The sequence below is a fragment of the Artemia sp. Qi Xiang Cuo genome, chromosome 17 (assembly GCF_049724085.1).
Source record: "Artemia sp. Qi Xiang Cuo chromosome 17, ASM4972408v1, whole genome shotgun sequence".
NCBI lineage: Eukaryota > Metazoa > Arthropoda > Branchiopoda > Anostraca > Artemiidae > Artemia > Artemia sp. Qi Xiang Cuo.
In genome coordinates, this window is record NC_142810.1 from 41,734,792 (window position 1) to 41,762,535 (window position 27,744).

The 27,744-nt window shown below is 35.4% G+C and overlaps 1 protein-coding gene across 1 annotated transcript in view; it reads left to right on the forward strand.

Annotated features, from left to right (window-relative positions):
• Nsun2 (tRNA (cytosine(34)-C(5))-methyltransferase Nsun2) overlaps positions 1 to 27,744 on the forward strand; it is a 53,431-nt gene that overhangs the window by 10,599 nt on the left and 15,088 nt on the right. Inside the window, exons 2-7 of the mRNA XM_089103061.1 lie at positions 3,396 to 3,482; positions 7,714 to 7,907; positions 14,238 to 14,500; positions 19,601 to 19,741; positions 22,967 to 23,227; positions 27,192 to 27,390. Of these exons, the coding sequence (XP_088959187.1) occupies positions 3,396 to 3,482; positions 7,714 to 7,907; positions 14,238 to 14,500; positions 19,601 to 19,741; positions 22,967 to 23,227; positions 27,192 to 27,390 (1,145 nt within the window). The remainder of the gene's footprint in view (positions 1 to 3,395; positions 3,483 to 7,713; positions 7,908 to 14,237; positions 14,501 to 19,600; positions 19,742 to 22,966; positions 23,228 to 27,191; positions 27,391 to 27,744) is intronic.

Consider the following 27,744-nt stretch of genomic DNA (forward strand, 5'->3'; position numbering starts at 1 on the left):
GTTTTTTCACAAGGTTGTCCCATAGGTCGTTTGTGAACTCCAAGAAAAGAGTTGGCCCAAGAACACTTCCTTGTGGTATTCCTGATAAAACTGGGTGTTCTTTTGATATGAAGCCATCAAGGACAACTTGCAACAATTGTTGATGAAGAAAGTCAGCAAACACGTCAAATTGTCGACCATGAATTCCATACCTTTCAGTTTACAAATAAGTCCCTCGTGCCATACATGATCAAAGGCTTTTGCGATGTCAAAGGAGAAAAGACAAATATCGTGCCCCTGAGAAAGGAGCTCAACCCACTCTTGATACTGCACATCAGATAGTCTAAAGTAGACCGTTTTCTGCGGAAACAGCATGACGTGTCTGCCAACAACAGATGTGATTCAAGGTATTCGCAAAGGGTCTTATTAATGACGCTTTCATAAACTTTACCTACAAAGAACAGCAGAGTTATTGGACAATATGATCCTACATTAGTAAGGTCAGACTCTGCCTTTGGAACAGGGACCACATGAGCAGTTTTCCAGGCTTTCGGGAATAATCCCGCTGCAAAGCATTTTATAGAGAGAGGTGAGAGGGCCGGTAAGTTCAGGGGCACATCTTTTAAGGATGAGATTGGGAATCTTGTCAGGTCCTGAAGCTTTGGTGACATCCAGCTGGCTTAGCGTTCTGAGCACGATTCTAGGGTGAAAACAGGGACCATTCAAGGTATTGGTAAAGGGTTTTATTAATGACGCTTTCATAAACTTTACCTACGCAGGATAGCAGACTTATTGGACAATATAATCCTACATTAGTAAGGTCAGACTCTGCCTTTGGAACAGGGACCACGTGACTAGTTTTCCAGGCGTTCGGGAATAATTCCGCTGCAAAGCATATTATATAGAGACGCGAGAGGACCAGCAAGTTCAGGGGCACACCTTTCAAGAATGAGATTGGGAATCTTGTCAGGTCCTGAAGCTTTGGTGACATCCAGCTGGCTTAGCGTTCTGAGCACCTTCCTAGTAGTTATATTAAGGCTGGTGATTTTTGCATCTGTTCGTGGCAGAAAGGGGGGAGGAGAGACTTCATCCTCATCAAGTTGGGAGACCTTTGAAAAGGCTTGTGCAAGAGCATCTGCCTTTTGCTGGCCTGACTGGATCATCGTCCCTTCAACATGAAGCAAGGGAATTGATGTTGATTTAAATGACGTTAGGGCTTCTTTGACGAGCCTCCACCATTGCTTTGCAGGGGCACTTTTCAGTTTTTCTACAAACTTGTGCTTGTAATCGGCTCCTAGCTTGAAATGATTTGTTTGATAGGTTTACTTTTACCCAAAGGACCTCCTTATTGCTAGGAATCGAAAGTACCAAAAATGGGGTGTTATTTTTAAGGTATATAGCAACATCACCTCCATTAAAAGTCGAGCTTCTCGGGTTTTTACGATCCAGCCTGAGCAGAGTGTAACCAGGAATACTGATATCACTATCAATGACACTAGAATTCAGGTGGGTCTCGGATACACACATGACAGAAGGGAAGACCTCATTTATTATATTTTGAAGGTGATCCAACTTGGATCGGAGACCACGCACATTGCAGTGGGTAACAGTAAACGTGTCCATAAAAATTGTCTTGGGACGCGCATTTGGTCGTCTACTGGAAGGAAGTCCGATCCGAGGCTGTTTTTTTCCGTTTGAAAATTTGGTACATACCGGCTGGATGGGTATTTGGCCCAAACAACAGACAAAAGAACTCCTAAGACAGACTTTGCCTCATCAGATAAGGAGCGGTCTTAAGACCTCATATTTAACCTCAGCAAAGGTGGTGGTGACCCCAATAGGGACAGGAGTCGGCACCTTGCAGTACCTACCACTCAAGTCAAGTTTTCCCAAGTCAAGTGAAAAATGAGCTATATATTACCATAAAGACAAAGCTATACTAAAGAAAACTGATCTGTCTCTGTAGATGCTTGAATTATGTAGGACTATTTTAGTTTTTGCCAAGATTTTTGAAAAGGCTAAGTTTCTGCGGGGGGGGGGGCACTTGCCCCCTCCTCTGCCAAATAACAAACTACCCCCTGTTTAGGGTAAGAGGGGGGTCTTGTGGACTATTACTAATTTTCTAAGATCCTGAGTACAAATAATGCCACTGATCATAGTTTGTTTATTTGTCAGTACTCACAACTCACAAAGCACTTCAGTGAAATAATTAGTTTTATTCTTTAATATTTTAGTGATAATGACATTGGTGCACCATCGTGTCAAAGAATATCTGATATAATTGATATACACAATTGATATTCTAAAAATTTAATTGGCTACATCAATTTGTTCTAGGAATTTTTTGTCTGCCAAGATTAGGCCAGGCCCATAGGTCAATAGTTTTGGTCATAATACAATTACCCTTCTTTAAAATGCAAGATATATGCATTAGTTTATATTTGGGTGGTTAATTACCAGAAGAGAACAACATTCAGAGAATCTTTGTTTTTGTACTTGTGTTTAGGGTTGTTGGTTTTCCAGTTCATACTAATGTGCATATATGCCAAATATACGGTACCATCTTGTGAAATATAATTGTGGTTTAACCACTGTCATTCAATAAGAAATTAGGTCTAGTTGATATCCTAAGGCCAAAAATAAGACAAGCTTTATTATTTTTGAGTAGTTTCTTGTTCTGGAGGATATTTTTTCCTAAATGTATCACAATATCAGGCAATAGTCGATTTGAGACCTGGTGTAGTTCTTGTAGAATTTTATACACTTTCCTGACAATCCCGAGGCCTGTAATCACCATTTCAGTATTCTTATTTTTATGTAATATGTGTGGGTAAAATTGTGGATGTGAGGATTGAAGTTAAGTCGTAATCTAGGACCGTGCCTAAGTAATTAACATAAAAATCCTCAGGGATATTGAAATTGTTTAAGATTAGATGGGTAGGAACTGCCATTAGCTTTTGAGAGGAGAGAGACGTGGGTGAAGATTTTAGTTATTATGAGGGATTTCTTTCTTAACTTTGATTGGGTCTTGTAATGAGCAGACAAACATATCGATTAAAGTTTGTTGCTTTCTGAAGCTAGTCTAGTAAAGGAAATTAGATTGTTTGTTTCAGCAACCCAGACAAGGTAGTTACATATTATTTTTGCCATTGCCTTGCCTAGGACTAAAGGAACTATGATAGGCCTGTAAGAGGTTGGATAGGCCTGTAAATTTTCTTAGTAGATAGGTCTGATGTGCTTCATCATTTGTCATTATATTGGCTATTATAGTTGAAAACTCGCTCAACACGATAGTGTAAGGATAGTAGGCTCTTGCTGATTTACTTGAGATCAAGTTGCTTTAAATGGCTGGAGATGTCTTGGTAAGTTTAATCTTCTTTAATCAGTATAATTACTCTTTTTTTCTCTTTTTTCAGAATAAAGCTGAGAGACCAAACAAGCCAAAACCAGAACATTATGATGACATTATAAAAGAAAATGCTGACTTTGAAAAATATTACAAGGTCAGTATGAATTCTTACATTAAAAACATTTGGCATAGTTGTATTTGAAAAATGTTTAACTAAACTTTCTGGTCAATACAGAAAAGAAAAAAGTATTTTACTGTGAACAAAATGACTTAAGGGTATAATTTCGTGTCTCTGGATTCCAACTAAAATCTGGTATTTGTTGGTAACGCTTAAACTATCTTGCTAGAAAAGGCTACCATTACTTGAGTATAAGTAGTGTGTTTAAAAAAAGTTTTGAAGTCAAATTTGTATTGGCGCTCATTTCTTAGTGAGCAAGTTTATAATGATTTTGCGTTTCCTTTCTCAAAAGGCACAATATATTATTGACACTGATGAAATTTCCCTTTTCTTTTTTATTTTTTTTTTGTGGGTAATTTGACTTTGGGTAAATGAGTTTCTTAAATATGGTGGCTCTGAGGTTAGAAATAAGTTACTGAAGATTATGAATATAATATTTGAAAAGGGGAAGTACCTAACGATTTTAGGAGAACCTTAATTAAGCCACTTTATAAGAAAGGTGATAAAAGTGAGTGTGGTAATTATCGAGGCATTAGGCATTAGGTTGGTCTCTGTAGGTTGTAAATTAATTAGTAATATGATACTTTTTAGACTGAGAGATGCCGTAGACAAAGTTTTAAGAGAAGAACAGTGCGGTTTTAGTAAAGGTAGAGGATGTGTCGACCAAGTTTTCACTCTTAGGCTAATAATTGAGGAGTACCTGAGTTTTCAAACACCTTTGCCCCTCATTTTTATAGATTATGAGCAAGCGTTCGATTCTGTTGATAGAAGAGCTTTAGTAAGGGTTTTATCCTTGTATGGTGTACCAGACAAATACATTAAAGTGATTAGTGCTATGTACGAGAATAACACTGCTGCGGTTAAGGTAGGAAATGAGGTTAGCTGCTGGTTTTGTATTAAATCAGAAGTTAAGCAGGGTTGTGTTCTATTCCCCTTTATATGGATTATTTTGATGGACTTTGTCTTAAGGAGCACAGGAAAGGCAATGGAAGACCACGGAATCGAATGGGGAGGAAAAACGTGTCCTGGACTTAGGTTATGCTGATGATTTAAGCATCCTAGATGAAAGTGTGAGCAAAATGAATGAAGTCCTAGAGGTTTTGCGAGTACAGGGTGCTAGAATAGGTTTGAAAATTAATGTTAAGAAGATTAAGTCACTAAGGCTAGGAATAAGTGAAGATGAAAAAGTGACATTGTTTAATGAAAAGATTGGTCAGGTGGGCAGCTTCACTTACCTTGGGAGTATTATTAGTAAAGATGGTGGGAGCAGTGAAGATGTTAAAAGTGGAATAGCCAAGACTCAGGGTTTTTTTTCGCAGTTAAAAAAATTTGGAAGAATAGGAAGATAAGTCTGCAGACAAAGATTAGAATATTGGAAGCTACAGTAATGACGTGGGTCAAATATGTCTCTGAAGTTTAGGCGCTCCGAAAAGTGGATGAAGATTGAAGATTTGCTAGATGTTTTCCAGAGAAATTACCTAAAGATTGTTCTGGGTACCCGGCTTACTGACTGTATTTCAAACAATAGGCTATACGACAAATGTGGTTCAATACCGCTCTCTAGGGTTATAATGAAAGAAAGGTTAAGGTGGCTAGGGCACGTTGTGCGGATGAAGGATGACAGATTGCCGAAGATTTTTTTTTTCTGCCAAGCGTCTAGGGCTAAACGGAAAGCAGGTCGTCCTAGTCTGGGGTGTGAGGACGTCATAAAGAAAGATTTAAATGAAATGGGAACTCCATGGGCGGGTGTAAACAGGGAGGCTTTGAATAGAATGGAGTGGAGGAAGATCGTGCGCAGCTGTGTTAGCCTCAGGCGGCTTGGTGCTGCGGTGAGTTGTTAGTAGTATAGTAGTAGTAGTAATTTGACTTTCTAATAGTATGGTCATTTGAAGACAAGGGTTCAACCCCAAACTCTCCTTCCACTTGAAGTCTGTTCCTTATCTGCTTATGAAATTTTTTAGTTAGTAATGTAATTTATTTCAATGATTTTGAGCCAATAAAGCATTTAAAAAGAGAAATTACTTAAATGGTTGCAGAACTAAGAATTTTTAAGTAAAGTTAGGAAAATGGTGGAAACTTGATATAACATGAAATAACTGAAATTGAACATTGCCCTTTAGTTTCTCTGATAAATGTATTTGTAAGCCCTTTATGATTCTGTTGCTTTTCTCTATTTTGACTATTTTCCCCTTTAGGCTGTTTAAATTGATAGAGTAAGAAGTTCTTTTCTAGCGTTTTGGGCAATTTGTTTTCTAATATCAAGCTTAAATGAAAGGAAGGGCTTCAACTTCCAATTCCTTCTCTCACTCAAAGTAAACTTTTGATCTACTTATGAAATTTCTTATTTAGCAAATTAATTTAGTTAAATGGCTTTTAGCCAATAATTGTAAGCCCTTAAAACAGAAAAGAATAATACCTAAACAGTCACAAAACTGAATATTTATAAGAAAAAGTGAGAAAAGTAATGAAACACGAAGCAACATAAGAGAAGTAGGCTACCTATTGGCAGAATGATTGTCTTCTACCCATTCCTCAAACGCTGAACATATGCGTATGGTGAGTAGGGCTAGTGGTTCCAATGAACAGGATTCCTATGTAGGATTTGAATACAAAAACCCAGAGCTGTGTGTTCTGAATAACTTTTCAAACATGAGCTTTAAAATGATTCTCACTGACCTGCAGTAAAAAAATGGAATATCCCTGCTGTCATCTCCACAAGTAAGGGAAATAATGTATTAGACGCAGGGACAATTTTTCTAGGACAGTGGGTTGGAAAATCAGAAAGATATTGTTATTTTTGTAATTTCTTTATACAAAAAATTGATTAACAATGAAACTGAATATAGCACAAACCCACGAGTTCTACAGTAAGAAATAAAAAAAGAAATACAATTTTATTGTAAAGCAAATGTGCCGCAGCCGTTTAAACATTTGCCTCTCAATTACTTGGACTATCTGTTTTGGCTTTTCTCTTTCTACAATTAGCCATGTCTTGATGCAACCTACTGCAAAATTCTAGATACCTTCATTCTTGGTCAACCTTCATAAGACCATAGGAGGGCGTGCCTTGTTTGCCTCTCATTACAGGCAATCTAACGGTTCTATGTCAATTTTAAATTCTTGGTCAACATGCCTGAGGCTTTAGACAGGCATGCCTTTCCAAATACTAACAAACAAGTATGTGTCCAATAAGAGAGTCATGCTTACTCCTGCCATTTATCCATGCTGCAGCCATTTAAACATTTGCCTCTCAATTACTTGGACTATCTGTTTTGGCTTTTCTCTTTCTACAATTAGCCATGTCTTAATTGTTTTCAGTCTCCTTTTGGCTTTGTGAGAGTGAAGGTTAAGTTCACAAGTGTTGATATTCTATATTTAAGTATTTCTGTTCTTCTATAATGGCTTGAAAGACAAGAAAGGAATACAACAGGTCATAAATTAAAAACAGCAAGGATGTGCACCTGTTACCAGCATACCACCCTTTCATCAGCAGTATCTTATCTGTGTGGTAGCTACCGCCAGAACTCAACAATTTTCTGAAGTAATGGTCACATGTGCACTTCGCTTTTTTTGATGCCGTCACAGTTAGGCATCATTTTTTAGCCATCATCTTTTTGGATAAATCAGAGATGCTTCTAAAAGAGGAAGTAAATTGTGAATGGTGGATAATGATTATGTTTAGACAATAATCTCTTGGCTTCCCTTGTAGGTGTCCTTGTGTCACCAATTGTATAGCTTAGAGTGGGGGTCAGCGGTGTGACTCTACAAGCTCAGCCTTCGTGAGTGTAGGGAGCTTATAGTTAAGCAAATTCCCACGAAACAGCTGATTTTCTGATGCCCGATGAGGTAGAAAATGCCTGGTCCTGCTGGAAGTACAAGTAACCTTGCATGTGAATTGAACTTTAGCAAACTGCCACGTTTTCTACGGTTATTGTGGGTGTCAGTTAGTGATTCTCTAATGACAACCACTTTGGTCAGTTAATAATTAGATGGCGATATTTTTTATATACGAGCATTATTTTTGCAAAATCGCCAGTTTGTCCTCTACATTGGCATATACTTCTTGAAATTTCAGTAAACTGCAATTTACAATAGCTCTATTTAAATACAAACCTTGTTTTTGTGTGCCAGCAGTGCGCATATTACCCTATATTATTTTGAAAAATGTATCATCATAGTTTGTTTCATATTTTTTTTTTTTTTGTAGACTCAAGGGATAGTATCTAATGAAGAATGGCCAGAGTTTCTCACAGCTTTACAAAGTCCTCTACCTACAACATTTCGACTCACTGGATACAAGTCTCAAGCTGAAGCTTTGCTTAGGATAATTAAAGGAAATTATTTTCAAGATTTAATGAAGGTTGAAGGTGAAGAACAAGTGGTTCCTAAAAATCTACCATGGTAAGTTTTAACACCCGAACGCATACGGGGAATTGCCACCTGAATGTCCTCCAAGGGCTTTCCATCACGGTTATTCTAAGAAAAAGGCAGCTAAAGTATGTTTATATGACTTTATATACCCACTTTTAATTGTTCATATAATTCATACTGAAAATGCATGCCAGCTTAATTAATTTAGCTTAAAATTTGAATTTAGTTTAGATTACGGTAAATTAATCTAATTAATTTTTTTTAGAACTAAAATTTATTTCAGTATGTTCTATATGTGAATAAAAAAAAGCGAAAAGCCACGAAAAAAAAAGACAGAAAAAAATGTAAGAAATTGAACAAATGAGACAATAGCTCTCAGCACTTTGAAGTTATAACTTTCGTATCTCTAAAACATTCTCTATTAAACTTTATACCGCAAAAATTAGCTCCTTAGAAAAAGGAGCTAATTAAATGTTTACATTAGAACCAAATGCTTAAACAAACAATCTTTGTAATACAAGGTTGGGAGAAGGAATAAAGAACAAGAATTTTATCGGTTTAATCTAGTTTTTGAGGAAGAAATGATATTGGGAGAAGGGCTCGTTCAATTAGAAATTAAAAGTTTTAGTGCCCTATTTAGGAGCTACTAATGATAGCACTAAGATAAGATATAATTTTTGACAATAAGTGTATTTTTTGGCAGTACAGACATTATTGATAGTATGGTTTATTCTTTACTAGTTTCTAACTAGAAAAAGGAAGGCTTTTTTCTATGCGTGATATCTTTTATGGAAAGGAGCTACCAAAGTAACTTTATGTGGAACACCTTTTTTTGCGTTCCAACTACTCTTTTAGCGTTCATGCTTATTAATAAACAACGTAAGTGAAATATCAATTCCGCTTTTCATGATAAAGCAGCTAACAATTGATAGGACATCATACAACTGTCAAAGACTGTTGAAAGTAAGAATACAGGAACAGGCTTAGGAACCAAACGTGAAAAATGGGAGTAGCATGAGAGTAATTTTAAACCTCACATAAATAATAGTTACTGTTCCTGGATTGTGGTTGCATGATCAGATGTAACATAGCCAAGAACGAAATCTGACCTATAGTAAACTAAAATTTCAAACGTCTTTTGATGAAAAACCTGTCGAGGAAGAAACGCCATTTGAAGCTGATTTTATTATGGAAATGGCGATCATTTTGCTTCTAATCCCGACCAAGCAAAGGAAAGTGACTCGAATCTATCCAAGTGACAGGAACCTCTCTGAAAATGAGAAAATCAACTTTGATAGTTCGAGCACCATTCCAAATAGTCTCATGGTGGGCGTTTAGATATAAATGATAATGCAAATAGTAAATGTCTGATAGACATAATAAGACAAATTATTTCGTATTTGAGGAGAATTATACAAATGTCAGGACTGGGCTTTTTAGTATAAAAATAGTGATTAAAAAGAGCAATTTCATAAAAGTAATTAAATAATAAAAAAAGAGTATATTCTCGTTTCTAAACAATAGCACAAATTCGAGCATTTCGCTATTTCCGATAACAACAATGAGCTAAAGAGTTTTTCTAACACTATAAATGTGTTAACCTGTCGTTAATACTATAATTAGAATTGATCTCAAATCCTCCATTTCAGACGGAAAATGTCATCACCACTGTACTGTAGTAACTTCTTAGTCACAACGATATAATCTATCTGATTTGGCTAAAACCTCATTTGTCAACAATATAAACATCATTTCTCTATATTAAGTGTTTGCCTTTTTTAAGATATTAATGTAAAAAACTTTCCACAAAATAAGTTTTCTAAAGAAAAGTTAAGAGCTACATTAAACCGAAGATGAGCAGAAATAAAGTCAAATGATCCTTCAAGCGTAAAACCACCATAAATCCCCATCAAAACATAAATAACACCCAACGAACATAAATTACGATAAATAACCCATTCAAACTCAAAACGAGCAGAAAATAACATCAGTAGGGCTCAAAACCCCCATGTCTTCTCAAGACCAGAGCCTAGCTTGCACTTTACTGAAAAAAAAGAACAAAAGAATGTGGATTTAAAGTTTAATATACATATACTGATGTCTATTTCTTAAAGTCTTAACGATCTTTGATTTATTGAACTTGAAAAAGTGAAAAAACTTAAATTGAATTTGTTGTGTATTTTGTCCTCTAAAGTTTATACGACTGCCCCTTCCATAAAAACCTTATATGTTAATGATGGGCAACCAGTATAACTTATAGTCCTTGCCCTGAGGGCTGGGGGGGCTTGTCATCCCCAAAGACATAATTAGTGAATCTTTCAACTATACTGAACAAAATGGCTATTTCAAACTTTTGATGGGATGTGTTTGGGGGAAGGGGGGTTGGTTGCCCTCTAATCACTTTTGACTCTTCAAAAGGGCACTATAACTTTCAATTTTCTATCGAATGTGCCCCTTTTGAAATGTCTACGACAACTCTTTCTATACAAAGTGTCTTGGTCAGAAAAAAAGAAGAAAAAATACATAGTGCCGACATCGCTCTTTGCAGCAGCGCTATAGCGCTGCCTATGGTAAATGATAATACAGGTGATATATTCAGACAAGAACAGTTCTAAGAAAGCACAGAGCATGTTTAAATGTGGATATTTATGTTCAAACAACACTTTTTAAGCAATTGACACCTTCTTCTTGCCAAACACTCTTGCTTCCCTCATACAAGTCCTGACAGTGTGTATTTTAGCAGCTTAGATGCAAAAAATATCAAAGGGATGTTTCAGTAAAATTTGAAGTCTTGTGACAGTTTAGCCCATAAGCCTGAGACTCACAATTAGAGGTTTTCCGGTTAAATCTTCAGTGTGACAAGGAATAGTATTAGCTTCCATTTATAACGTATTTGCTGTCAATAATCTTTTGGGGCCACCTTAGCCGAGTGGGTGGCACGCTGGACTTGTAATTCTATATCCTTTGGGGTGAGGTTCGAGTCCTGGTGTACCAAATTCTTTGACTTTTATGGAGGTTCATTAGTATGACTGCGAGCTTAGCCGCTGCGAGTCTGGGGAGCTTACAGTTAAACAAACTACCCGACAGAAGTACCTTAGCAGTCAAGAAGCGTCGTTAATCCATAGATAAATAGATTGAGATTTGAATTTAGAATTTAGGCCCTGCTATTGTAAATTATGTACATCCTTCTACTGACCAGTTTTATTTTCCAGCTTGTCATTTGTTTTTGCCCAAGATGCTTCAGTGTGTCTGTTTTTTGAACATCTGCCCAAGAAAACATTTTTGCCTCTCAACTACTCGGACTATCTGTCTTGGCTTTTTTCCTACAATTAGCCATGTCTTGACGCCTACTGCAAAATACTTGATTTTCAATTCAAGGTTTCCGGTTCAAGGTTTAACGGTTTCCTTGTTCAGGAAACCGTTATTATTAGCATAATACTGATGATAATCACGGACCCAAAAGTAAATTTCCAGACTTTTGGCTTTTCGGGAAAGTAAAGGAAAAAAACACCCAAAACCAAAAATTCCCCTCCCCCCCCCAAAAAAAACCTATCCTTATTCAGAAAATTGCTAAAATACTTGTCCCAAAAAAAACCTAGCTTGTTCAGGAAATTGATGTTATTAATAATTACTGACCAAAAAGTAAACTTTTAGGCCTTATGTTGTCCTGGAAAATCTAGGAAGAACCATCCAAAATAAAAATCTTGGCCTTGAAAAACCATCATTGTTCAGAAAATTGGCGTTAATAAGAATCACAGGCCAAACGTAAATTTTTAGGCTTTTTGCTATCCTAGAAAGTGAAAGAAAAGCCAAAGGAAAATCAAAAATCTTGATAAGAAAGTCATCTTTGTTCAGAAAATAGGCATTATTAACAATCACGGACCAAAAAAACAAAAGAAGAATTTTATGGTTATGCTCTCCTGGAAAATGAATAAAATCGTCCAAAAAATTCTTGTTCAGAAAATTACAGACCAAAAATTATATTTTCGATATTTTTGCTCTTCTGGAAAACAAAGGAAAAAAAAACCCAAAATCAAAAATTAAATAAACCTGTATAAACCGTCCTTGTTCAGGAAGTTTGTATTGTTAATAATCACAGACCAAAAACTAAATTTTATGCTTTTTTGTTTTCTTGTAAAATAATAATAATAATAAAAAAAAACTTGGCCCCAAAAACATCCTTCTTGAAAAATTGGTATATTTGGTTATCATAGACTTTATTCAAAATACTATCTTTGGTCAGGAAATTTGTACTGATAATAATCACAGACCCAAAAGTAATTTCTTTTTGGTTTTCGCTCTCCTGGAAAATAAGGCCCCCAGAACGAAAATTCCCCCCCCCCCAAAAAAAAAAATTCTTGTTTAGGAAATTAGTGTTATTAATAATTACAGACCCACAAGTAAAATTTCAGCTTTTTCCTGTCCTGGAAAAGAAAGAGAAAATAACCAAAAAAGCAAAGCTGGTCCAAAAAACACCATCGTTTTTAGATGAATTGGTGTAATTAATAATCACCGATCCAAAAGTAAATTTTTAGGCTTTTCGCTCTGCTGGAAAATGAAAAATACTTGGCTCAAAAAACCGTCATTGGTTAGGAAATTTATATTGTTAATGATTGCATACCCAAATGTAATTTTTTAGTCTTTTTCTCTCCTGGAAAATTTATTTTGTATAATTTAAAATTTTTATTAGCTTTTTAGTTTTAGTCGATCATTTTAGTCGACTTTCGAAAATATGTTAGAGGTTTAATCATTGGGTACCTGAATTCAAATTTAAAATCAGGCAAGTATTCCAAGGAGGAAGAATTCAATCCTAGAACAGGATTTTGCTGACAACTTTTTAAGAAGTGAGGGAAATTTGCTATTCAGGACGCTTCCTGTTTATGCATTGAGTCAAAATGTACTATTGGTATTCTTTTTCTTTATGTGGGTACTGACTTCCTTTTATTGAAACTTTCAGAAAAAACTTAAGACTTCATGCTTAGGCCACACATTATAATCACATTTGCTGAAAAATCAAAATTACGCAGAACTAAAGCGCCAATTATGCACACAGTCCGTAACTTCTGGAGTTGAAATTTGTTCAACTTTCAAGCATAAATTTCTGATTTAACAATCAGAATCAAGTGTTAAGATATAATTTTTTTGGAACTAGAAAGCTTGAAAAAACGTTCTAAGACCGCACTGGCTATACATTAGGCCTACTTCTGATATAAAAAAAAAAAAAAAAAAAAAAAAAAAAAAAAAAAAAAAATCTGACTAAAGTTAAGAAGACACAGTATGAGCAGAGAATATTTTGGGAACAAATTAGTATCGGAACAAGCTTTTTAAGGCAACTTCTTGCCATTTTATCAGTACACTTCTGCAATAGAAGCCTGACGTTAAGTTGAGAAAACCCATTAAATTGTCATTTAGTGACATTTAAATTGACGTTAAATTGTCATTAATGAAACTTGAATTTTTTCTATCGGAAAATGTAACTATAGTGTGGTTTGGGCTTAGACAGTTTTACTTCAATCACACATACCAGCTGGAAATCACTTCATGACATTGCTTAGTCGTTTTTAGGCCCATTCGCAATGAGAATATACTAATACCGATACTGAGTTACTAATACCAATATATACCTAGCGCGAATTTGAGCCAATCAGAATTTTTCAGCCCATCAGAAAACTCTGTGAGAAATATGATTGGCTCAAATCAGCGCTAGGTAAATTTTGATATTGGTAAAATCTGATTGTGAATGAGCTTCTTGCTTGACAAAATTTGCAATATTTTTTTGGGATGTGAAGGCATTGGGTCTTTGAGCTTTGAGTCTCGACCCAGATTATATTGGTCATTTCCCGTCAGGGTTTACAAAAGGATTTTTTTTGAAGGGGGGGGGGGGTAAAAAAAACTTCAAAAAATACATAAAAAAATATTCATATTCATTTTTGTTACGTTTTACGAGTCTTACAAAAATTTCGGTGGGTTCAAACCCCCTCACCCCCCTGGATGCGGCCTTATAGTGTACTCAACAGAGGTTAGTTGAAACTGACAGGTACAATAATAGCATCTCTTGGGACTGCTCTGCTTCTTCTTCTTTTCAGTTGACTATGTCAGACTCTACCTTTTATCTTAGGTGATTGGATGGGTGGTAAGGTCATGGCCTCGTTTATGTGCTAATCTGTCCAAATTACTAAAGTGGGAATTTTTTTCTTTTTCACCGAATAATTACTTTTAACACATGTAGAATCTCTTATTCTTGGGAACGGTTTTTTTTTCAGTTGAAAATATTTGTTAATAGTTAAATTTCTGTCATAGAAAAAAAAAACATTGGATAAGAAAAAATTATCATGTTAGTTATGGACCCCATGTTTGTAGGTATCCTGACGATTTTGGCTGGCATCTTAATTTGAGCCGAAAAGATATTAGAAAAAATCAAACTATGTTTCGCTTGCACAACTTCCTAATAGCTGAAACGGCAACGGGTAATATTAGCCGACAGGAAGCTGTTAGTATGATTCCGCCACTGGTTCTAGATGTCAAGCCACATCATAAGGTCTTAGATATGTGTGCAGCACCTGGTTCCAAGACTGCACAGTTGATTGAAATGCTACATGCAAATGAGGAAGATGTTATACCCTGTAAGTTTATTTTCTATGAATTTTCTTAAACATTTATGCTCTGTGAAAATGTTAGATGAGTGCTGCCCCTGGTACCATGACTACACAGCTAATAGAATTGCAGTTGAGGATAATATTAAACCATGTTAGAATATTTCCTTGGTAAATTTTAAATCCTTGCTAAACAAGGATACTCTGTGTATAAACTTCCTCACTGCACAGTAAAGTTGTTAGAAATGCTGCACTCTAAGGAGAATTGTGTACCGTCTAAGAATATTTTCTTGGTATGTTTTAAATCCTTTCTAAACTAGGATACTATGGGCGTTAACTTCCTCACTGCACAGTAAAGTTGCTAGAAATGCTGCACTCAAAGGAGAATTATGCACCGTCTAAGAATATTTTCTTGGTATGTTTTAAATTCTTTCTAAACTAGGATACTATGGACGTTAACTTCCTCACTGCACAGTAAAGTTGTTAGAAATGCTGCACTCTAAGGAGAATTGTGTACCGTCTAAGAATATTTTCTTGGTATGTTTTAAATCCTTTCTAAACTAGGATACTATGGGCGTTAACTTCCTCACTGCACAGTAAAGTTGCTAGAAATGCTGCACTCAAAGGAGAATTATGCACCGTCTAAGAATATTTTCTTGGTATGTTTTAAATCCTTTCTAAACTAGGATACTATGGACGTTAACTTCCTCACTGCACAGTAAAGTTGTTAGAAATGCTGCATTCTAAGGAGAATTGTGTACTGTCTAAGAATATTTTCTCGGTATGTTTTAAATCCTTTCTAAACTAGGATACTATGGACGTTAACTTCCTCACTGCACAGTAAAGTTGCTAGAAATGCTGCACTCAAAGGAGAATTATGCACCGTCTAAGAATATTTTCTTGGTATGTTTTAAATCCTTTCTAAACTAGGATACTATGGGCGTTAACTTCCTCACTGCACAGTAAAGTTGCTAGAAATGCTGCACTCAAAGGAGAATTATGCACCGTCTAAGAATATTTTCTTGGTATGTTTTAAATCCTTTCTAAACTAGGATACTATGGACGTTAACTTCCTCACTGAACAGTAAAGATGTTAGAAATGCTGCACTCTAAGGAGAATTGTGTACCGTCTAAGAATATTTTCTTGGTATGTTTTAAATCCTTTCTAAACTAGGATACTATGGACGTTAACTTCCTCACTGCACAGTAAAGTTGTTAGAAATGCTGCACTCAAAGGAGAATTGAGTACCGTCTAAGAATATTTTCTTGGTATGTTTTAAATCCTTTCTAAACTAGGATACTATGTGCGTTAACTTCCTCACTGCACAGTAAAGTTGTTAGAAATGCTGCACTCTAAGGAGAATTGTGTACCGTCTAAGAATATTTTCTTGGTATTTTTTAAATCCTTTCTAAACTAGGATACTATGGACGTTAACTTCCTCACTGCACTGTAAAGTTGTTAGAAATGCTGCACTCTAAGGAGAATTGGGTACCGTCTAAGAATATTTTCTTGGTATGTTTTAAATCCTTTCTAAACTAGGATACTATGGACTTTAACTTCCTCACTGCACAGTAAAGTTGTTAGAAATGCTGCACTCTAAGGAGAATTGTGTACCGTTTAAGAATATTTTCTTGGTATGTTTTAAATCCTTTCTAAACTAGGATACTATGGACGTTAACTTCCTCACTGCACAGTAAAGTTGTTAGAAATGCTGCACTCTAAGGAGAATTGTGTACCGGCTAAGAATATTTTCTTGGTATGCTTTAAATTCTTTCTAAACTAGGATACTATGGACGTTAACTTCCTCACTGCACAGTAAAGTTGTTAGAAATGCTGCACTCTAAGGAGAATTGGGTAACGTCTAAGAATATTTTCTTGGTATGCTTTAAATCCTTTCTAAACTAGGATACTATGGACGTTAACTTCCTCACTGCACAGTAAAGTTGTTAGAAATGCTGCACTCTAAGGAGAATTGTGTACCGTCTAAGAATATTTTCTTGGTATGCTTTAAATCCTTTCTAAACTAGGATACTCTGTGCGTTAACTTCCTCACTGCACAGTAAAGTTGCTTGAACTGCTGCACTCAAATGAGAATTATGTACCGTCTCAGAATATTTTCTTGGTATGTTTTAAATCCTTGTTAAACTAGGATACTCTATGTGTTAACTTCTTCACTGCTGGTTTGTTCGAAATACTGCACTCAAATGAGAACGTGGTTATTCCATCCAAGACCGTCTTGTTGGTAAACAAAAAAAAATCTACATCAAAACGTAGGCTCTATACCGTAAATAGCCTGTCGTGGACGCTGGACAAATGTCGTATTGTGGTTTCGTAACCTTTGGTTGTAGAATCTTGTATTTTAGGGATTCGCTGGAAAAATACTAGATGGAGCTCAGTGCATAACGTTCCTCTCCCTCTTTCTGTTTAAATACTTGCAACGACTTGTGGTATCCTTTTAGAATAGACAATGTTTTAAGGACACTACAGCGTGGCGAACATAGCTTCCCAAATCAAAGGCTGGTGTTTCCAGTTGTGTGGCCGGAAGGATGCTAATTTCTTCTTATATAGAGGACTGTAAGTGTCTGGATTTTTTTTTTTTAATCCGAGTGTTCCTCCTGTTTTATTTTTCAAAACAAAATTATGGACACCACTCTAATATTTTCATTTTCACTTCAGCTGAAACAGGTAAAAGGACTCTACCCGGAATGAAAAAAAAAACCTCAGATGTTCATTGCGATGATTGTAACAATTTCAGATAATTTAGACAATAATTGCAACCTAGGCGAAACAGGTTACAGGCCTATACCTGGAATAAAAAAAAGTCGGAGAATATCACCTAAAAGGTGGCCCTATAGCTGCTCTTGGAACTGGCCCTATAGGTTTGGGGTGAAAAAATTGTGTCCCTTGTTGAAATTAGAAGCCAAAGCTCCAAATAATTGTGTTGCAGTTTGATCCTGATTGTTGACGGTCAGATTTGTTTTTACTGCAGACCAAAACGTTGCTTGCCATTTGTTATACCTCGATCAATGGCGCATCCCAGGAATCAAAAGATAGCTTTTACGCCAGCTTACAGGCGATAACTAAAGCTAACAGACTTCATGAATAACTCATGACCAGAGGTCTAATCCAAATCTGTATCTGATAATTCTTACTGATTACAGGCCTTAAAAGTCATGGAACAGGTATACAACATAAAAATGGTTGTTGACTCATTGATTTTGACCTCACAAAAAATTCTTCATTAGCAGTAGTTTCTTTACATACTGAAATATTCAGGAATACTCTTGGACACCTCTTGATGTAATCAGAATTATCACTATCTTATGAAGCTTAGATGGATATCTAGCCTCAAAGATATTAGAGCCATTCATGGTGCAAATATACCTTCACATTATATCTTAATGATTGTAATTGTAAAAATAAAGATCAAGGTCCACTTTTTGTATTTTAAAGGCAAAACGTGTATAGTTCCTCTTAATAAATGTTATTGTATCGCACCGTGTAAAAGATCAGCATTCCAGCCCTAGTTTGATTCATCAAAGGTGTCTGATGAAGATATGGGGCGCATGAAAGAAGCCCTTTGTCGCCATGGAAGAAGCTAAACAAGAATACGCTTGGCAAATTAGCAATCTAGATTGTAATCAAATGAACACTCAAAGACCTCTCTGGGATCTTTTAGTGCCCTAGTAGTGGTGAAAAAAAAAAACGTTAAAAAAGGAGACACATCAGTGCTTCGTAGTTCCATTCCTAAATCAACTTCAAATCGTGATTCCTCCTTACTTACCTGTTTTTTTTTTCAAGGCTCAATTTCCAATTTTCGGTTACTATGAGCTAGAGTTCGTTCTTTACTAGGTGCTTCTGACGCTGCAATCATGATGGGACAGCACATTCAATGCTTAGATTTCGAAAAAGCACCAAAACTGATGATTGTCTGACTGACCATTGACACTGCTCATCCATTATAAAGAAGTAAATAGGCCCTACTATCATTCCACGTTGCAATACAAGTAGTTTACATGAGTCAACAATGCAAAAATATTGGGGGGAGGCGAGACTGAATGTAACATTTGTTCTGAGTGCTCAACGATAAATACTGAATAATTATCTTTGCCGCGTGTGTCTGGGACAGATTTCATCAAGTTTAAATGTATCCTAATTTTCAAATATGTCACTAAATCTACAATAGTATAGCATGAAAATTCTTCTAATTCTCCTTCAAGTAATTTTCTGTGCGGTTTTATCAAGTGTTGGGGTCTGGGGCTAGACGACGTAAATACCACTCCAAAACTTGATTCTGAAAATAAAAAAATCGTACGTTTTGCTATTGCGTTTTTCAGGCTATTCTTGTTGTTTCACTTTCTAAAAAACAGTTTATTATTTTCATCCTATCACATTGTTATTTTTCTCTTCTCCTGCCATTCTTATCCAAGACTTTTTTTTTACAAATGACTCCTAAACTTGTATTGGCATGTCTAGTCTGTTTAACCTTGTTTATTATGTTAACCTACCTAACCTGGTATGCCTAACCTTGGTTTTTCTAAAGATCCTAAACTATCTCTCAAGGAATTACTCTGTATAATTTTTAATACTTGAGGAGTAAACTCTGCTTCGTAAAGACTTGGCCGAAACAATTCCAAAACATTGCCGTGCTTTGCATAAAAGACATACAGACACTTGCTAGGATTCGGCTCCCAGAATTAGAGAAAAAGGTAAGTAGATTCGAAAGAGCTCACTAAAATAGTCGTTACCACAGTAATGTTTCGTAAATCAAGAACTATAGTACTTTTAAAAATTGTACTTATTGGTAATCTAGTAGGTATTAGGGAGCAAAACAAAATAAATTTGAATAAGGTGAGCTGTAGGAGGAGTGTACGCAACTGTGTTGGTTTAAAATGACCTACTGACATGATGACGTTTTAGTACCAATAATCAAAGCTATCATGTAGAGTGAAATGTATTCATGCTTTTTGGGGTAGAACTTTCCTCTAAAGAGGAAAATAATATAACAAAATTAATTATTATATAACTAACTATACTTGAATTGATAAAATTCCATTCAAAATCCTATAGGACATTCATCATAAGCTGAAAATGATGATACTAAATTAATCTAAATTTTTACATTGTAGCCGGACTTGTTGTTGCCAATGATGCTGATAACAAGCGTTGTTACATGTTGGTTCATCAAACGAAGCGACTACAGAGCCCCTGTTTCGTCATTATTAATCACGATGCTACAGTGTTGCCAAATATTGAAGTTTCTCACGATGGTAAGCTATAATCGCTCTCTGAAAAGCTTTAGAATAAAAAAAGTCTTGGAATTGAACTACTAGTTTTGTACCTATTTCCCTGTTCTTAAGTTTTGTTCATAGTGTCATAAATGAAGTTGTACTTCAGCAGGTTTTCCTTTTTGTATAAATGCATTGACTAGTTGAAGAAAAAATGAGGATTTCTGCTTTCTTGTCGATAACTTTTCGGGCTTTTATTGACCGTGATCTTAAAGTGGTAATTGTAACTTGTGCTGTCTTTATGCTTGTGCAGTGGCTACATCTTGGAAGTCACCAGTTTTTATTTGTGAGATAATAAAAGTAAATTTTTTGTGCACATTGTCACGGCTGAACCAGAGAATTTTAATAGCAGTGTAATTCTTTTTGAGCTGTTTAAAGAAGAAGAAGCTGTGTGTGCGTCGAAAAAAGCGAATCATCAAAACATTATTATCTATCTCTTCCTTAAGAATCCCTTCCAATTCAAACAGAACAATGTAAGCTTCTATTCCAAATGCTATTCTTATTAAGGTACTTACATGTACTTGAGACGAGGCACAGGCTGTTTAGCCCAACGCTGTTCTAAGGTTGTGCTGGACAACATTCTGCTACTGTCTTCGTTCTTCTGTTTGGGGACGGATGATTTCCAACAATGATTTACACAGTTTACGTTCGTGTTTCTAGAATCCTCCAAAGGGTCTTAGTCTTTCTTTATTGTGGCATGTCAAGATTTAATTTCATCTGCTTTCTGTTTTTCCCACCTGGAGGGTGGCTTAAATTCGAGAAACCTGTGGGTTCGGTACTCTCTTGAGCACCACATAATGTGCCCAAATCATTGAAACCTTCTGTTCTAGACGATAGTGAATGATAAATCCTTTTGATTTTAAATTTGCATCAAATGGTCAATGCTTTTCCTTGGCTGAGTTCAAGGTGGCGAATGTCTCTGTGGAAGCTAGGACAGTCGTTAAGGAGGACAGCCTGTAATTTGTCATAAAAATGGTCTTTATGGTGGCCATGGTAGTCCCGTGTAGGTTCATACGCGCCACTACAGTGGATTGGAAAGGGTGTCCCTGCAGTCGGATATTTGCTATTTGATTGGAGACTAGATCCCATTCTAACACTGAGGATTCGATCGTACTCACTGAGAACTGATCTGGCACCATGACGTCTGGAGCCGTTGCTAGAGCCAGAATCATAAAATTTCATACGTTAACCATTTCTGGTTCGCTTAGGATAGTTTTACCTTGGTTATTCAGACTGGTTAGGGTAAGGCACAGGATGTTTAAGTTATATCAGTCAAATCCTTTGGCTGTAAAAGCTTAATCTGCGTCACATTTTAACAAATATAAATTCTAGGTTGTGATCCTTTGACTCTTGTTCATTGACTTCATTGATAATCTTTTTGTACTGACTTGCCTACTCCTCGCCATAGTCGCCGCTTGTCTTGATTCGTTCATATAAAGGGCACCATAGAACTGGTTGTTTTGCTTTGGTCAAAAATTTCTATGGGGTTTTCACAGGTATTTTGTAACCGACGGTTCTCCAAGCCATCGGTTATGCTGGCGCGCTTGCATTCTTGCAGCGGATTAGGCAGTTTATGAGAGGTTTACCTTTCCATCGCTTTTAGGTGCACGTAATATTTTCCAAACGGATATTTTGGACAGAGACAAAATGCTTGAGCCCACTCGTTGCAACCTACAACCGCTCGAACACAGGAATACACATTACCTTGTAAACCCACCTAAGTCTGAAGGGCATTATTCTTTCCATTCTTTCTCCCTAAAAGAAACTTATGCACCTTTCTTTTGATTATAGTATGTTCCCATTGTCTGAAACATGCTGAAGCTATTGCTTTTCATATGGCTGGGCCACTATGTGATTCAGCCGGTTGTTCCCTAGTGTCCCTATAGTTCATCAAACTTTTCAAAAGGCAATTTTTTCTCATCTTATTGATTTTCTACATTCTGAAGATTATTTTGTCATGATTTTCAATTTGGTAAGAAACTTTCAGAAGAGTTTGCAAATGTCAGCCATTCTCTACAGTCAGTTCGGGATTGATTCCCCCTACTTCTTTCCTGGGTGTTCATAAAAATTTTGCTGTTTTAGCCCATAACTCCACGTTTAAAGTTGTCAGATTTCAATGTACTTTTTTTCAACTTTTTCCGTTCGTTTAATTAAACGAACGGCATCTACAATGTAGATAGATGTAGATAGCATTGTAGATAGATGAATCTTTGTCCACCCGTCTCCCTCTAGGTTTGTTTCTATGGCACTCTAATTTAAGTCTTCCTTCGTTTTTTTTTGGCGGGGGGGGGGGTGTATAGCGTTTGTGTGTTTTCTTTCTGTTTGTTCTCTTTCTCATTTTTTAAGTTTGAAGCTAAGTTTTTTCTGGATACCCCTTTCTATGCTTCTTTGGATATCCAGGAACTTTTGGAATACTTTACAGCATTGTGAGTTCTGTGAACGAAGTCTATCTATTTTATATTTTGGTAAAATTTTTGCAAGGTTTTGGAAAACGTCTTTGTAAAGCTGTCAAATGCACATTTCGTTCTTCAAATCATCAAAAACCTTTGATAAGTGAAATTTAGTTTTTTTTTTTTTTTTATTATTATAATAAAACGTTTTTCGAGATTTCTTATAGCTCTAGAAGAAATATGGCAAGTAATATGAAAAATGAAAATAAAGCGGTTAAAAGGAGACAAAGAAGAATGAAACTGGCAAAAAGGATGGATAATCTTCTTCTTTGTCAGTTTTCTTCTACTTTTTTTTATTGTCATAATTCAGTTATATTGATATTCTTAGTAAAATTTACTTTAGGTATATCCAAACTTACCCTTATACAAAGACAAAATAATGGGTGCTCTTCCTGACTAATCGTCTAATTTTCGTATTGTTATTTTTTGGTTGCATGGATTGTTTTATTTTTAGTAAAAGTTCAGTTTAGGTATATCTACGCTTATTTTCCGACCCTTGATCTCCTAAAAATAGGTGGATCTAGGACTGTCGCAATTAATAACAACAAATCCGTAATCCATTTTTTCGTTTCTGACTCTCAAAAGAAAGAACTATTTCATTTTTCACTTTACCATTTACCATGGCGTAGATTTGCCCGAAATATTCGCCGAAGATTTGCCGTTTCTCACTCAAGAGAAAGAAATATTTTCATTTATCACATTATTATTTACTGCAGTGTAAATTTGTCCGAAATTCTTAGAGAACTTGTTCTTTTAGATGGCAAAAAGTTCCCATTGAAATTTGACCGAATTCTCTGTGATGTACCATGTTCGGGCGATGGAACTTTGAGAAAGAACTTCGATGTTTGGGCTAAATTCAACACAGCGAATGGAAACAATCTACACGGTATACAATACAGAATTGCCAAAAGAGGGATTGAACTTTTACAGGCTGGAGGTCAGATGGTCTATTCAACATGCTCTCTAAATCCTGTTGAAGACGAGGCTGTAATTGCAAGATTGATTAAGTGGGGAAAAGGTAGGTACCAAAGGCTTTAACAATGCTAAATGTAAACATAAGAAGGTCTATCTCCCATGACGAATGTAAATAGGAGGTATTCTTGTATAAGCATGCTTCTATGGCAAATGACTCTGACAAGAACTAAAGGATGTGGAACTAGAGGATAATTATCAAAATTCATTTTGATTGTTACTAGATTTTGGACGATCTGTTCCACAGATATTAACTTCCCGTCTAGAAAAATAACCCCCGCTATGTTTATACAAATTTATTTTTCCGTAATGTCTTATTTTGTTGTTGAAACACATTATGTTTTAATGATCTTTTCGAGAATGAGGTTAAGAGTGCTAGATTGATTAAGGGGGGAAAAGGTTAGTCCCAGGTATATTTTGACCAAGATGGTTATTTCAAAATTTTAATCGGATGTCTTTGAGGGGAGGGCAGCCAAAAATGGGAAGGGAAAGGAACTGGTTGCGATCCAACTACTTTTTAACATCTCCCTCGACATGCCCTTAAAGTTTAAACTTATCACCTTCGTCTGTTCTTAAGATATTGCAGATTTATTTTAACATATCCTCCAATACTTCCCGTAATTTCACCTTAATGCCCTTAGCCATTTCGGACACACCTAGAATCAAACATTCCCCCTTTTCTCAGTAATAAACCCTGCATATAAACAATGAGCATATTGTATAATTTATAATCCTCGCCTTGGGGTGGTAGTGGAAAGGCATCCTCGGAAGCATAGATACTAGAGATTTTGACTTTTTGAACAGTGACTCAAAATTTTGGTCAGTGTTGGGTGGGGAGGTAAAAACAAGGTGGAGGGATATAAATAAGAAAAAAACGACTGATTTTTGAACAATAGGAGGCATGGGAGAGGGAGTTGTTGCCCTCCGATCACTTTTGGCTCTTAAAAAGTGCACTAGAATTTCCAATCAAATGAGCATTCTCCAAAGTTTATACGACCACGCCTTCCATATGAAGTGCTGTGGGGAAAAATAATATGAATACATTGAAACCTTATGGCTCTTTACTATAGACATTGTTAGAGCGTTGCCTCTGACCAGTAAATGTAAAACAGCATAAAAAGCGGAGGGCGCTTATGAAGGTCGAAAGTAGAACAGTCGAGGAAGTAGATAATTTTGTTTGCTCAAGCAGCAATAGAACTAAGAACGGTTTTCACAGGAAGATCTAGAATAATAAAAGGATAAGTAAAGTTAAGCAATAAAGTTAAGTAAGGTTTTGTAAAGTTAAAGTTTAAGTAAAGTTAAGTAATTTGTAAATTAACTTAACAGTTAGCCCAGTAAATGGCTATTTTTAAACTGACTAATTAAAGCAAATTTGAACCAGTGGTGTAGAAAGGTCTACTGGAACCCGGGGTGGAATTTCAACTCATCTCCCCTTTCTTTCTTTTTAGTTTTTGTCTAACTGTTAAACATAGAATTAACAAAAAGCCGATTATAGTGTTTACATTATCGAAACAAATAAGTGAAAGGAAAAAAAAATTGCCTTTAAACTCCAAAGACTTTTGAAATAACAATTTTAATCTTTTGTACCATTTACCAAATTTGATAACAATGTCTACACTGCCCTGAAGAAACTCAAAATCTTCACTTTTAAGTTTCCCTATATGCTATAAAAACACATTTCCATCTACAAAAGGTACTTTAGATGAACTTTATTTCTTGGGCTTAGGACTGGTTATTCCAGGAACAGATATTGCAAAACCAAAATGGTCAGAACTATTAATAGCTACTGCTGGGCAAAATAATTATTTATATATCTATCTATATCTATATATCTATCTATATATATATATATATATATCTATCTATCTATATATATATATATATATATATATATATATATATATATATATATATATATATATATATATATATATATATATATATATATATATATATATATATATATATATATATATATATATATATATATATATCTATATATATCTATATATATCTACAAAATATTATCAATTATAGACTCCGAAGTTTCTGTTACCTGTGTATATACATTAATTGCAGGATAAAAACCAAAGCTTAATCTTGTGTAACAAAATGTCTTACCTTGCTATTAATATCGACCATATTTAAATCAATAGTAAAATTTCCACTAATAAAGCATGGCATCCTTGAACAAGGTAACGTTCCCAAAAGTTTATCTGTCAATTCTGGCATATTACCTGACAGACGTCTATAAATTACTATAACCCTAAACAAAGCCGTATCCAGGGTTTTTTTAGGGGGTGGGGGGGGGGGCTTACAAAATATTTTTTCCGGAGGGGGGTTTACAGAAGAAACTTTAAAAAAACGCATCAAAAATATGTTTATATTCATTTTCTTACGTTTTTTACGAGTCAGACAAACATATAAACTTGTTAATTGAATCAATTACATCAAGAAACATGGATTTAAATCTCATTTGATAACTAACCACCAAATTCGACCGAATCTGTACACCAAATCCAGTTATTACATATACTGCTAAACCACCATGTTGGTGTTGCACCCTATTTTGCATATACAGATTATAACTTTCTGTTTCTAATAAAGGCACGATTAGAGAGAGAAAGATTTATTCTAAACAAACAAACAATTTAACATCAGTTTAGCGGCTACCATAAGAAGTAAAAACTTGTCCAAGGTGGTGGCAAAAATACACTAACATAACAAATAATAAAAAACAAAACAAAAAAAGACAACCTATCTATATCACAGTCCCCAAACAGCACCACAAACCTTACGCCTTAACATTTTCATGAAATTTACTGTCATATTAATAATCAAAATCATAAACATCACCCCCAGGAGCCATAAATATTTACCAATATCATTAAAAAAAAAAAAAAAAAAAAAAAAATCATACTTACTATAAAGCATTCCTTTAATTACTATCTTAAATGAAGAAATCACCTAAATTTTTATATTTTGATCAAGATGGTTCCAACTTCTGATCCCCCTTCGAAGCAGAGAAAAAATCGATCAGGCCATAATAGCGAGCGGAAAATTAATCTACAGATGACCTAATATCATAATCATGGACGGAAGACCTGAGGTTTGCTAGGCCATCAGAACACGGGTTTATACCCTTTTGATTGCTAAAAATGAATTGAAGTGTATGCAACTCCCGTAATCCGGAAGCTGGCAATATCTTTACACAGATTATGGCAGTATGTCTTTACACACGGTGTATATTACACACGTTACATATTATGGTCCTTATACCAATTTTCATTAGTTTTAGGATATATGGCTGAGTCTTAACACATAATTCCCTAAGGAATCCGTATGACATGTTTGTCCCTTGACAGTTCATATTGTAGATCACTCCTCTCACACTCTTCCAATCACTCATCTTACGCAGAAAATCATACCGGGAATCCACACATCCAACATTCTCAATTTTGTCATGATCCCGATGTAGACCACTATTCATCAACCCGCATACATCCTGTGGACTTCTTGAGTCCCCTTAAACTAGTAATTAAATTAACCATTATCCAAAATTAAGTATGGACAAAGAAAAATAAAGGAGGAGTAAAAAGCCCCAACAACCCCAAATAACTTCGATATCTTAAAGCATCCGAGGAAATATTTGCTATCTTAATAAAACAAGTATACGAAACAAAAACAAAACAATAAAACAAACTGATCGATACGTTTACACGTATACTAAAACGAATTGGAGATGGTAATGAAAATATTTTGAAAGCAATGTTTTGCGAAGGTAACAGTGACTAGAAAACATTAAAAGCAGAAGAAAAACAGCATTTTGGATAATTTTCTTGTCATTCCATACAAGGATGGCACCTGCGACGGTCCGTCTCCTCTGCACCCTCTGGCTACGTCATTGTCTTGAACTAGTAATTAAGGTATGGTGCTAAGCCACTGACGGTTGATTTAAGTTTATAATAAGTAATTAAATTTATAATTTACAAGAGATTCTAATATTTTAGGATCGCTAGAGCTGGGGGATGCGTCAGAAAATGTCAAAGGTCTTCTTTATAGAAAAGGGATATCTCATTGGATACCTATGAACAGGGAAATGCAAGAATTTAAGAATTTTGAAGAAGTCCCCGAGAAAGATGCAAATTTGATTCGACCTCATCTATTTCCTCCAGCACCAGAAGAAGCTGAAAGCCTTCATTTAGACAGGTAAGGAGTTTGTCACTTTTTTTTGTGGACTCGGTCTGTAATGATATTCTTTTCTTGATGATACGCCGTCAGTCCTAGCATTTATTGTTTTCCAATGTTATTTTATTCAAATGATTTGAAACAAAAGTCAATTTGTTCATTGTAAGAAAAAAAATTTAATATTAATTGCCTATCTTAGCAATATCTTTGCATATAAATATAGTCTTGTGGATAATACACTTCTATTTTAACCTGCTCCGCATCCTGAGGAATCTCCAAAATCTCCAGTCCTTGAATAGACCCATAAAGTTTACTTCAAATCACGCCAACCATTTTTCGTTGTGATTTACGAACTCCTAGGTTTTATCTGTTAAA